The sequence below is a fragment of the Neolamprologus brichardi genome, chromosome 2 (assembly GCF_056152115.1).
Source record: "Neolamprologus brichardi isolate AB-2024 chromosome 2, ASM5615211v1, whole genome shotgun sequence".
Taxonomy (NCBI): domain Eukaryota; kingdom Metazoa; phylum Chordata; class Actinopteri; order Cichliformes; family Cichlidae; genus Neolamprologus; species Neolamprologus brichardi.
The window spans coordinates 31119045-31132935 of NC_142105.1; the positions used below are offsets into that span (position 1 = coordinate 31119045).

General features: G+C 39.9%; 1 protein-coding gene across 6 annotated transcripts in view; it reads left to right on the top strand.

Annotated features, from left to right (window-relative positions):
* atp11c (ATPase phospholipid transporting 11C (ATP11C blood group)) overlaps positions 1–13891 on the top strand; it is a 44000-nt gene that overhangs the window by 18337 nt on the left and 11772 nt on the right. For all 6 annotated transcript variants that reach the window (XM_006781237.3, XM_006781241.3, XM_006781240.3 and 3 more), the window contains 14 exons: positions 18–137; positions 1498–1587; positions 5825–5905; positions 7473–7580; positions 8279–8407; positions 9885–9973; positions 10499–10549; positions 10964–11028; positions 11119–11200; positions 11288–11438; positions 12013–12210; positions 12751–12921; positions 13348–13556; positions 13706–13777. In XM_006781237.3, coding sequence (XP_006781300.2) covers positions 18–137; positions 1498–1587; positions 5825–5905; positions 7473–7580; positions 8279–8407; positions 9885–9973; positions 10499–10549; positions 10964–11028; positions 11119–11200; positions 11288–11438; positions 12013–12210; positions 12751–12921; positions 13348–13556; positions 13706–13777 — 1616 coding nt within the window. The remainder of the gene's footprint in view (positions 1–17; positions 138–1497; positions 1588–5824; positions 5906–7472; positions 7581–8278; positions 8408–9884; positions 9974–10498; positions 10550–10963; positions 11029–11118; positions 11201–11287; positions 11439–12012; positions 12211–12750; positions 12922–13347; positions 13557–13705; positions 13778–13891) is intronic.

Here is a 13891-nt window from a genome sequence, read left to right on the forward strand (position 1 = left end):
CCATCCCTCCTCTCTAGTTTGGTGGTGAGGACAGAAGAGTAGGCAGTAGGACTATCTATGTTGGTCATCGGCCGTGTCCTGCCGATGAAGTTTTCATCCCACCCAAGTTCTGCGATAACAGGATTGTGTCCTCGAAGGTAAAAACATCTCCCATGCATTTGCCAGAGCTCCAGTCTGGCAATGCACCAAGACTTTTGTTTGTTCCTAAGCTTGTGTTATGTTTTATCTACCTGTAGGTACTTCTGCTTTTTATTTAACGCTTGCAAAATGAACTCTTGAACAGTCATCAGCATTCCAGTGGCTTCTTTCCTTTGTTTCCTGTTCCGACTGCTTCTCCTCATACTTGTCTCGGCTCCCAATGGAAGGCGATTATTTGTCTGTCAGTGGAGTACAGACTGTGGCAAGGAAATACATGGCTGCTATTAATGTACTGGAACGGTGGGCAATTCAGGCTTCCCCTGGGCTCTGACTACAACCCCCCTCCTTCACCACCCAAGTTTTACTCTACCTGTTAGTTCTGTGTCAACAGCCGGCTTGGGAAAGTACTGACTGACTGGCTTTGAATATCTAAGGTGAAAGTGATCAGGGGAAGCAAGTGAAGTGATAATAAAATGGCTCTAGGATTTATAGTGATGCAGAGCATCTCAGCGAGGAAGGGTCAATCTATTGGTTTCTGCCAGTATGTCAGGGTAAGCAATCTTTAATTACCCCAGCTGCAGTGTTTATTCTCCCTTGTGCCTCTGCTCTTCCTGTTGCTTTCCAGCAGTGTCCAATCTGCCTCTTCTCTCATGTTCTCATTGCACCTGCACCCTCCAACCTCTCTTTCTTGTTGCTTTCACCCTCATTACTTCTTAGCGAAATGAGATATCCATTCTGCTCGTGTGGCATTTCAACACTATCCCCATGCACTCCACAAAAAGGGCTTTATTCTTGTTTCTGTGCAAAGCTGCGTAGACGTGCTTTGTTATTGACACAAGGTTACCAGCGGGGTATCGTTGAGAGGTCTCTCAGGGAGTTTTGCAGATAAGTGTTGCTTCAGCGCCGATGATATCAACAGTCACGGCCACTTAAAAAAAAAAAAGAAGACACAAAAACAGTCACCCACCTCGTAAGTTCATTGACTCTGCATTCAAGGGTAGCCAAATATAAGAGATGCATATCTAATCTGAATCAGTGGAATACCTGTGGTCCCCAAGGCCTGTCTCCCTAGTTGGTGCAAAGAACAGAGACTATAAGCTATTGAAGTTGCCTTCCTATTTTCCTTCCCCAGCTCAACCAGAATACACAAATACAGGACTGTGGATATTGAATGTCTCTAATCTCTCTTCCTTTGCCAAGCCTTTCTTTAACTTCTCTGAGTCTGGTTACAAAACATGGTAGAGTAGAAAAACCACAGAGCGCAGAGCAACAAAGAAAGTCCACATGCAGTTCTTTCTATTTAATTTTTCTGTAATTTCATGTTTTTACATATGTGCTTCCTCTTTTCTCCCCCAACAGTATACAGTATGGAACTTTCTACCAAAGAACCTGTTTGAACAATTTAGAAGAATTGCCAATTTCTACTTCCTTATCATCTTCCTGGTGCAGGTAAGGCCAAGCTTTGTCTGTATGCCAACTCAAACAGTGATGAGTGATATAATCTTTTTAAAATAAGGACTTTGTGGGTGCCTCTTGTTTATTTGATGGTGTTAATTTGTAGTCAGGTCTCTGTATGAAGGCTAGTTTTTTTAAATTAAGTCTGAATAGATCAGTGTAAGTGATCGACATGCTGACTGTGCTGCCTGCATAAAAAAGGGGCGTGAGAAACTACATCCATGTGCATGTAGCCATAGCAGGTGTGCAATAGTAACAGGAAAAGTGTGTGTACAATTATATCAGGCGTGAAACTGCTCTACCTTATTTCCTTACTGGGCGTGTTCATTTGCGTGAACTGCAGAAAGTCAAAAAACGTTTATATTGAAGGCACACTGATCAGTACAATTGGTCATGTTTAAATGCCTTGCTTTACTACGCTCCCTTACACCCTGCTCAGGTTATAGCGTTATGCACAGTTTGTCATTTAATCCTGTTTATAACTTTCAAAGAACATGAAAAATTCAGCATTATGGCAAGTCATCAGCAGTTTAATTCAACGAACTCATTCATCCAAGACCTGGTCTCACATGGTTTTCAAGTAAAACGGAAAGAAATTTGAATAGTTGAAAGTTGCTTCTCACTTTGTCTGAGAATCCCATTTTAACAGGTTTGTAGTACTCTCGTGCTAATCCCTGAATTTCTTTTTGTGTCTGTTGCCTTGGTTTGTCTTGTCTGTGCTTAATTACTGGAAACTGAACTGGTTGAGGACGCTAACTAATAGATTTCAGCTGTACTCTTAAGTGACTCCTCTCCTCTCTGAAGATTTGTTATATACATCTGCTTTTGCTCTTCCATTACCTCTTCCTAATGATCCATTTTTGTGGTCCATGGAAATGGAAACTAACTGGTTTCCTTTTAGTGATAACCTAAACTATGGCAGCAAAGGAGCCTTCTAGTGTAAACAGGTGCTCGTTTTAGACCTTGTCAAGAAGGAAGTCCTTTCTCTCGTCATGGACTCTGAGCTTCTGTTCCCAGAAACCCAATGTTTCAGTGTCAGAAATGAAATAATCTCAAACAATATCACATTAAGTGTAATATTCATTTTTCCCAGCCTTTCTTCTCTAAATTGTCTGGATTAATTCTATATTATATATATTATTCTGTATTCTGTCTTAGCTAATGCGTATGGAATTTTAAATTTTTTTTTATGGAATTAATGTGAGAAGAATCAACCTATGTATGTGAATATGAGGAATTTCTACCTGTGATGTGTTCGTTTTACAATGTTTGTGTGTGAATAAATGTATATGTGTGCGCGTGTGTGAGCTTGCGGATGTTATGTATGAGTCAGTGGGTGTCCTGGGTGTTTACCCGAGCTGCAGTGTGGTTGGCATTTCTCCACTAATCCAGTTTCACTTGAGGGGTTCCTTATCCTAACCACTCAGTCTTTCCTATGCAGATTGCTATTATATTAGATGGTGTGAAACAGGTACGCAGATTGTGCGCTCATTTTGCACTTGCATCTTACAGACAGAAATAAACCTTCACATTTCCCCCGAGAGGCTCAATGCAAATACTCTACCAACAACTAAATGTCATGCATCCTCCAACTCTGTTCTATCCTCCTTTTGTCTCACGTTGTCATTTGGCGTCTTTCTTTCTGTCTTTCTCTCACGTAACCTCCAATTCGCTGCAGCGCTGCACTGCTGACGTCAGCAGCCAGGAAGCCCTCTGTACATCTGAGTGCCACAAATAGACACAGGCTGATAAAAAAGCACCACTCTCCTATAAATAGCCCTGCGTGTCTTTGCTCGAATTTGATTGAATGGGAATAGAGCACTGTGAGAGAGTGGGAGAAATGGTGTTGAGAGGGTGAGAGAAAAGGAGAGACCGAGGGGGTGGAAAAAAAAAAAGAGAGGACGAAGGGGTGGGAGGATGCGAGGACCCGCTGCTTTGGGACCCCGGGGAACTGCTGTCTGTCGCTCACTCTGACACACTTCCCGGCTCAGATGAAGGGCTTTCTGCTGCCCCGTTCTGCTGCTGTGATATCACACCAGCACATCAGCAGCAGTACACTCTTATTGCTGTGATTTTTATTTTTTTTGGCTTTGCATTTGGTGCAGTGGAGGCAAGTGTGTATAAAGTTGGTGGCGGTTGTTCTTAATGGGTGCAGATGAACTGATAAAAGGTTGAGTATATAAATGTTTTATTTTTCTTAGGAGTAGCTGTGCATATAGTCACGTTCTGCTATACTTAAATTGCCACTGAGCCATTGCTGTTGTGTAAGTAGAGGCACACGTGCTTTCCAAAAATGTTCCAAGAATTTGTCCATGACATTCCTGACAATGGATACGTTGTGCTGAGTGAGATCAAACTGCGTGTATGTGTAACCACTGGGGCTACACAACCTTGATGTTTTTAAATCACAAAAACAAGGAAGCACCACTTAGTGGTTTTAGCATTAAACACAAATCGTTTTTTCTAATTATAGCTAAACGGCAAAAATAGTTCAAGCAGGTTTAATATAGATGCATTAAATGTCAGTAAAAAACCTGTCTGTTCCAAAAATGGAGGCTGTCCTAGATACAGCTATGTCTTCGAGGCCTGTCAAGTGATTTGAAATTGTATCATAGTGTGGGATTAAGGTTGTTTTGTGTGGGTTTTGTTGATGAACAGATAAAATGCCACCATCAGCTCTTTCTTTTTTAGTCCTGTATTGAACAGTGGCTAAGGATAAATCAAAAGCAAACAACTCTGAGGCTGAAAGTTGGCTTTGTAAAGCATTTTCTTTATACTGTGGTAAACCTCTTTGCCATCTGGCTGCTGCATCAGAGAGACGTTAGTTTCTATTTTTCTTTCTGTGATCAGACAAATCTAAATCCAGTCATGTAAACAAGAGGTGATGGACATTAAAGGGGGCCTATTATACTCATTTTCAACTCCATATTTTTAATACTGATCTCTACTAGTTTAGCATTTCATGAGTCAAAGCTCAAAATAACCAGTTTGCAATCTTATACTGGGCATTGGTGCAAATCCTTGGGTCACCCACTATCTCAAACAAGCTGATTTAGCTCATCTGCCTTTAGGGGTCACCTTCTCTTTAGTCCAGTGCTCATTGGCTGCTTTTCTCAAGAGACACTTTCATGACTGTGTAGCTATCTAGTCTTAAGATCTAAAGAAATATATACTCTTGAATGATTGCTGGCTCTCCAACACATCAGGCCACTGCAGCAATATTAATACTTTTATCTCACCAGAATAGCTACAAACATAATGCACTACTCTAAATCTTCAAATGGTGGAGGTGAACTTGTCTGTCTCTGCTTTGTAATGGATTTATCCTTTAATGAACTGTAATCACAGTAAGGTTCGGATGGATTTCTAGTGCACTGCCCTTGTACTCTTATGAGTGTGTTTTTGAATGGGTAAAGTATGTGGATCTGTGTTTGTGTCAGACAGCGCTTACTAAGTCTGCTGCCATTTTTATTTAATTTTCAGTTCAAGCGCAGCTGAGGAACACTGGAGACTGCATCAAAACATATCCTACTTGAGCCGATGTCTATCTGACACTTTGTAATGCTCCTGTACAGAATATGAATGAGCTGGATGTGCTGTAATATCCAGTCTGGCTCATGGGGAGCCCAACTGCATTCTGCAGGATCAGAAATGCAAGCGTAAATCCTTCTGATAGTTTTAGTTCACATAAACACAAAGAGCTTTCTGTGTACTGAGATTTTAGCTGGGTGCCTTGTGAGCCACTGCTCTTAAGCTGGATGTTTACCTGATCCTCACATTCTTATTACATACATGACTTATAAATGCAAAAACCAAGTCTGATCCCCATGCTCTACCTCTAGATTCTCTCACGAAATCCTCAGGCAGGTAAGGTTGGTTTGTCAAAGCTTTCTGCTGGCCTTCTTCCACGCCTTGGCAGAGACACAGTAGTGTTGGAATGCCTGCAGATTAAGCACTCTATCCCTGGCTCACTTGATTAAAAGTTCCGTGGTCCAGAACCTCCTTCTCTCCCCTCCAAAATGTAAATGTCTCCCTTGTGTTCCCTACTGATGAACAAATATGGGAAGTAGTAGAAAAGGACTACACCCTGCATTTAGAGGGCCTGCCTCATCATGTGAACCGTTACCACACATTGCTGCTGTAGGAGGACTCTGTAGTGATGTATGTAAAAGCATATGTTTATTGCTGAGCGTTAACATTGCCTTTCTCTTTTTTTTCTTCTTCCTATTAGGTGATAGTGGATACCCCCACCAGCCCAGTCACCAGTGGCCTACCATTATTTTTTGTGATTACAGTAACTGCTATCAAGCAGGTAAGATAGGTTCCTAATGAGAGTAAGTTTTGATAGCAGTCACTTTATTGTGATTTTATTTTTTTTAAATAGCCATGTCTTATTGTCCTCCTTTGTATAACACAGCCCCCCTTTCTTCATAACTGCCTTGGTGTGATTTTTGTGTAAAGTACGTGCCTAATGCTCTCTTGGGTTTTGTATTAATGTGCTCTGCTGGTGAATTCTGATTGGGGTGTAGATGAAATAGCCTCTAGGGGAGTGTTAGCAAATGAAGAGAGAGAGTCTATTTCAGAGGTACAAATTATCAAGGGGAGTATCTGTTTCTTTGACTCTATTGCTTCCCTGTCCCAGCTTTAGATGTATTGTTTTAAGATTGGCTTTTTAGTTAGTCTACAGCTGCGGCTTTGAAATGCACAATAATGGGTGGATTTCCTTACAATAATATATGGGGTGCACTGATAACACATGTCCGTGTTCATTCGTGGTAGTGCTGTTAGTATATTTTTTCACACTGGTTTATACTGTGGAGTTCTGTGAACAAGGCTCAGGCAGTTCCTCCACACATAAAGACGGCGAATGAGATGGTGAAGATAAGGTGTTGCTCATGCTTAAATAGGTCTTTCCTCTCCGGCTGTATACTTCCTGCCAGAAAGTTTGGAAAAATAATTTTAAACTGACTTTTGAACTAAACTGAGTCCAGGATGAAGGAGAGGGATGATCCTGTTAATGCAAACTGACTGATATGTTGAGTGTGGCAAAGCACTGGCAACAGAAAAGGACGATATAACACACGGGAAAGAATAACGAGAAGCCCGTTAAGAACTAAATGATTCTTGATAACCTTATATAAAATGTTCATGTATTGAAGTGAAATTTTTGTTTAACAGAGACCAAGACCTCACATTTTTGGTTGTGTGAGCTAATTTATATAGCAGATGCTTCATTATTGTTTGTATTTTTGACTGAATAATTATATGGATAATAATAATAATAGGAATAAGAATCTTTGCATCACTAAACCAGACTTGATCCTCCTATTATCCCGTAATCCTGCTTTTTGGCTCACACTCAGCCTTGGCACACATTTTGGTTTACCCCTCTATTCTCATCTCCTCCATATCCATCACTATCTTAGAGACCTCATAAAGTCCACACTTGGTTTTGTGGCTCTTGCTGCTGCAGCCTTTGAAATTATCTTTTTACCTGACTCAGTATTATTTCATTTTATACTGTTTCTCTGCACTGCTGGACAATCACCATCTCATTCTGCTGCTGTAGGCACTTCTATACGTAATGATGACATGCTGGATGTGGAAATTTAATTGTATGAATTGACATTCATGTTTTATACTCTTCCATGGACATGACGGATGCCGCTTGTAGTCTGCTGAAACTTCTTTCACCGTTAAGAAGCCGTAAAACATTCAGGGCACACCCCTTAGTTTGACAGCTAGTGCTGTACTGTGGGCCTTTTTATACTGACATCAGTTAGAACTGTCAGTGTCCCATAGGTACAGATGTCACGGAAAAGGTTTCTACTTTTTGTTGTGCTAAGCAATGCTATTCTGATTTTGATATATTGCCACAGGGATATGAGGACTGGCTGCGGCACAAGGCTGACAATGAGGTGAATAAGTACCGAGTGACAGTGCTTGAAGATGGCCGGAGGATACAAAAAGAGAGTGAGAAGATCAAGGTACTTTGTAGCAGCAGATGCATCCTAGCTGAAGTGAAAAATAAAATAATTCCTCCAATATATATGCAGAGAAAGGCTGCTGGCAGCTATAGAGGACTTTTTGGGATATATGCACAAGGGAGAACATGCTCAGACATGTTTGTAAAGGCAACTTATTTATCCAGTGCATTCTACTTTTAAAGACCTATAGTTGGCTGGCTCACTTTAAGTAGCTTTCAGGATTTTAAAATGAACAAGTTTTGTATTTGGTCATCTTTTATTTATTTATTTAACTTTATTATGGTAGAGATCTGCTTGTACAGCTGACACCACTCAGCATACAGCTGTCAATACCAAAGCTTTGTTATGTGTTGTTTATGCGTTGTATAAAACAGCTGTTCCCAGCACAGAAGCCAACATAAGCTTACTGCTAGCTACTGTTGCTAAAATAAACATTTAAAATACAGGCAGGTTTTTGTCACTGCTTGGCAGTCCAAACCTGAGCTCAAAGAAGATTATGGATTGTTCTGGGTTTTTACTCACTGATCACAACAACTTCACAGGGACCTGGCAGTCATATGTATTTATAAGTCTTCTTAGTGATAAAAGTAATTTAAAGTTGTTTGAACTTCTGCCATTCATCCTGTGCGCGATTCTTCCGAAAAGAGGGAGAAAGCACACTGTGTCTTCACAAATGGTCTTTGGTTGCGTTTCTCCAGGTGGGAGATGTTTTGGAGGTGGAGGAAGACGAGACCTTTCCCTGTGATTTAATATTGCTGCAGTCTAGCCGAGATGATGGCACATGTTTTGTTACCACAGCAAGTCTGGATGGAGAATCGAATCATAAAGTAAGATAAGTGTATTACTTTTCAATCGTTTTGCATAGAAGAATTTGAATTAAAAGTAGTTCCAGATGACGTTTGGAAGAAGCAGATGAAGTTATAGTTAATGTGCGTTCATTTGATGAATATTAGGTAATAAGAGAGGAGGAGTGGATGTAGAAGAACAGTAAAGAATGCATTTGCACTTGCCTAGATACATGTTAAAATAATTGTGTAGTTATAATTCAGGGAATCTTGATTTATTTTCATTGAATGCTGGTTAGGGCTGCCACGATTAGTCGACTAGTCACGATTACGTCGACTATCAAAATCGTCAACAACTGATTTAATAGTCGACGCGTCGTTTGAAGCTTTGTAAGATCACAAAAGACGCAGGAATAAGTAGTAGGATTTAAGAGTGTAATAACGGACTGAAACAGAAGATGGCAGCACTGCATGTACAAGGATGCCAGCTGCCGTTAAACCTCGAAGAAGAAGAAGGTGTGTCCCAGAATTCATAGCGCAGCCCAGCTCAGTTTACAACAATGGCGGCAGCTAGTTAGTTTTAATATTACTCTTATTATTCTTTCTGGGTCACAAAATAAACATTTGACATATTTTCAGGCGAGAATGTAGCTGTGTAAACCTCAAATATCTGCTCAGTTTATCAAGACACCACATATTTTCAAAAGCGCTCCGACGTTTTTGGAGACGTCTGTTACCAACTAGCTTGATAGCTAGCCGGGGGCAAGGCTCAGTAGAGCCCGTGAGTACACCGGACTCCCAGCAAATCGTTTTCAAACCCACTGCCGTCTTTCGCTACTCAGGTTAAATATATGTGTCACTTAGATAACTTCAAAATGTTATTGTTTGGCTTTTTTTTTTAGTATTTTATTTGTTCCTGAGTAAATCGGTTTGGCTGAGATTAAAGTTATAGTTTTTACACAGCTGAATAAACATCAAGCGGACAACTGGTTATCAGAAGTGTGAGATGCTCGAGAATATACTCCGGTGTCCTGTTATATTTTAGATAGCAAGGAGTTTATTAAACTTCACCGAAACAATCTGCAAATTTCATTAAAATTTAATAAACTATCATCTTGTCTTTATTTTTAGTTAGCACTTACCTTAAACACTTAAAGCTGTAAGCTAATGATAGTTATATAAGAGCAGATGCATGCTGGTGCAATAAGCTGTACATTTTACGTCCAATGGATGATGATCTGATTAGTCGACGAATTGCAAAAATAATTGGTGACTAGTCGACTATCAAAATAATCGTTTGTGGCAGCCCTAATGCTGGTCTTACTTTAAAGAGGTTTCACTTTTGTTTAGTTGCCAAAAAATGTGTTCCTGTCTGTTTGTGCTCGAGTGTATTGGTATTTTTTCCTTCCTAATTTTCCGTTTTGTGTGTGAGTGAGAAGCAGTGGAAGTTAGAGCGATCAATGACCTAAGTTGGTCACAGCTCACGCTTTTTCTCGGTCTGCCTCTTCTACTTGTCCAGACACACTACACAGTGCCAGACACGGAGCGCGATGTGGAATCTCTCAACGCCACCATTGAGTGCGAACAGCCACAGCCTGACCTTTACAAGTAGGCAATCATCATGTGGTCCCAACGGATTTACACTACAAGCATGTGGTGTCTGTGATCTGCTGAGGAGTGGATTAACTTAATGCCAGATTAAAAAAAATGTCTGCAATGACTCTGATATTAACATGCAGATTGTTAATCGGCAAGCCATAGTGCATTTATGGGATAATAACTTGGTCTCTCCAAGACTAACTTAATTCTTACTTAAGTGTAGTTCTATGTCTAAAGACAATATGTCTATATAGGTCAACTTTGGAGCAAGCAGTGAAACTATTATAATTTAAAATCATACCTGAAGATGAAGGTGTGAATATTTCGAGCTAATGAAAGTGACAATATAGCTGACTACAAGTATTAGGCAGTACTCTAAACTTCCAGATTTTAAGGTCAGTGAATATTTAGCTTTGAGTAATTAATGAACTCAGAAAAGATTCGAATACCTCAAGTTCAAATCTCTTCCACTCTTAACACAATAGTTGCTCACAAATCACTTCATCTGTTTGAGCATATGCCGTTGTGTTCCAGGTTTGTCGGTCGTATGCACATCTACAAAAACAATGAGGAGCCTTCGCTAAGGTGAGAGCACTCATGTCCAACCAAGTCTGCATAGTTTAAAGAAACAAAATCTAAACAGTTGTTTATTTGTTTCCCTTTACATAACCAGCAAATCATTATTTCCTTGGTCCTTTATAGCAGACAAGCATTAAAATAAAAACAGACTGGCAGGGATTTAGCCACTGCTTCCAAAGCACTCCCACAGGCATTTATCATTGACTGCTTTGTAATGACCATATAAACAAATGCCAGTGTCCTTCTCAAGAACACTGGAACCGGTGTGAGCCCAGACTGCAGGCATACTGTGTACTGTCACTGCGTATATTAGAGTGGATGCCAGCTTCCCTGCCAGGTTTCCATTTAGAGGATAGAGGGGTGTGGATTCCACAGCAACTGTATGACTAAATAGGTGGATCTACTGATGTGATTGTGCAGGTCACTGGGCCCAGAAAACCTCCTGCTGAAAGGAGCAACTTTAAAGAACACTCAAAGCATCTGCGGTAAGTCAACAATAGCTTTTTTACTGGTACCATATTAAAGGTGGCTCGATATCTTAAAGACTGATGTTTTTTCTTATTTTCTTTTTTAAGGTGTTGCAGTTTACACCGGCATGGAGACAAAGATGGCTCTTAACTACCAAGGGAAATCTCAGAAACGCTCTGTTGTGGAAAAGTAAGTTTACAGGGAAAAACAATATGTATAAAACAAGTCTTAAAAAATACCTTTGATACTCACTAATTTGAGTTTTTATGTCTACAGGTCTATCAATGCCTTCCTTTTGGTTTACCTTTGCATATTAGTGAGCAAGGCCTTAGTGTGTACTACACTTAAGTATGTATGGCAGAGCAAGCCTGGACAGGATGAGCCCTGGTACAACGAGAAAACTCTGAAAGAAAAGGAAACCAATCTGGTGAGTTTGCATTTTAAAAAACTAATGAAAACAAACATTATAGGAAAAAAAGAAAAAGTGACTGAGGAAAATAAAACATAAAGCAGAACTAGAAGAACAGCTGTTGCAAGAAAAATGGCTAATATGGCTTGTTAGATAAGTTTCATCCTACTGTTATTGTGTACTACATACATACATACTGAGGCCTATGTTAATTCAATAGTAATTATTATAATCCTTAAAGGGCTGCTGAGGGAACTCTATACATAGTTTTAAAGTTCTTATAAAATGAGCAAAATGGCCACTGTTGCCATATGAGGTAGTCCGTTTCATGTCATCTGTTAACCTTCTGCTTTAGCCCGCATTGAACATTGTGACTGCCATTTCCTCATTTTTGTTGCAAGTATAAACAGTGACGTCTAGGACTGCAGAATGGTTTCTTAGAATTGCTTAGGTTATGGAGAAAATGATGCAAACCGCAACTCACTCTTTCTCTCTCTCTCTCTATACATATATATACAGTGTGTGTATATATATCTCTCTCTCTATATATATGTAAATATATTATGTGCCTCTTTGTTTTTTTTACCAACAGTACCTTAACATGTTCACCGACTTCCTGTCCTTCATGGTGCTCTTCAACTTCATCATTCCAGTGTCCATGTATGTGACCGTTGAAATGCAGAAGTTTTTGGGATCGTTTTTCATATCCTGGGATAAAGATTTCTTTGACAGTGAAATTGAGGAAGGGGCACTGGTCAACACCTCGGACCTCAACGAAGAGCTGGGACAGGTCAGAAATATCTGTCATTATGCTTTCTGTAAACTCAATGCTCAACAGCATTTCTGTGTCCAAAAATGTTCAATTATGTTAACTAAATTCCTCTATTGTTTATAAAAACTCTAAAGCTTTTCCTGAACATTTCATCTCCAGCATCTATGAACGATGTCCAGATGTAATCTGTAGAACAATCACTAGCACTATGATGTAGTTTTCCATCCAAAGAAGTTTATATTTTCTACTGAATTTTGTGTATTTTAAAAAGCAAAACTTCTACCCGAGACGAATGTAAGTGCTTCTTTAAAATGAATTCTCCTTGTTTCGTTTTTATTATGGCACTGCTGACTTAAAGGGCGCTGCCATAGATCAGTCACACTTGGTTTGCCAGATGATTATTTGAGTTAAAGGTGATGCTCCGTTAAACTGATTAATGCAGTGTAATTTCCTCCGGGAAGTAATCGCCTAATATTATTGTTGGAGGCTTTTAAACAAGAAACTGAATTTTTATGGTTTTGGAAGTGTGTGTCATTTTTATTTTCATGTTGCCTGTAGGTGGAGTACGTCTTCACAGACAAGACGGGGACCCTCACTCAGAATAACATGGAGTTCATAGAGTGCTGCATTGATGGCCACCAATACAAGTACAGGGATGCGAGCTCGGAGGTGGACGGATTCTGCGTTACAGATGGACCTGTGAACACAGTACAACAGAAAGCTGGCAGGGTGAGCGTTGTGGTGTCCCGCCATCTGTTGTAAAAGTCATACAAGGATTAACATATGGCCATTACATAGCTCGATGCCCAGAAAGACCCTTTATTGGTCACCCTGGTACATTCTCCTTGACATGTCGACATATGCGCTATAACATAGCGGAGGGAAGGAGGTGCATGCTCCTGACACGAGTGCTTGATAACACTTCACAGACTATTGCACTTAATTACTTGTGCTGATAAGGGGTCAGTTTGGTTATAAATTCTAGGCGTTATCCAAACTCCAGCTACTGTATATAGCTCCTTGTTTGGTTGTTAATAATTAAGTAAAAAAAAAGATTTATGAATTTATTTTAAGGTTTATGAATGAATTTTCTACTTGTAAAGCCCTATAATTCTTTTTTAATAGTATTAAGCCACGTTTACGTAATTTTCATAGGAAAGGGAAGAGCTGTTTCTGCGTGCCCTGTGCCTGTGCCACACAGTCCAGGTAAAGGAGTCTACAGAGCAGGGTCAAGGTCAAGATGGACGGATGGACCAGGTGGATGGATTAATGGTAGATGGACAAGTGGTCCCTCCACTGCAGGAGCAGAGGGGCTTTATAGCCTCCTCGCCTGATGAGATTGCTTTGGTCCAGGGTGCAATGAGGTAAGAGGTTAGGTGTGATTTCAGGTGGCTATTTGACAAGCACACAGTTGGAATTGATAAACCTAAGGAAAATGTAACTGGTATAATTTCGTTATAATATTTATTGAGAACATAAAAGCAATTTGTGTTTTGATTCGTCTCGATCTCAGGTACGGCTTCACATTTCTTGGCCTCGAAAGTAAAACCATGAAAATTCTCAACAGGACAAATGACGTTGAAATGTAAGTTAGTCATTTCTTGGAATGTCTTTTCTTTTTAAAAATCTCAGTTATTAAGATAAGATAAGATAACCTTTATTAGTCCCACACGTGGGAAATTTGTTTTGTCACAGCAGG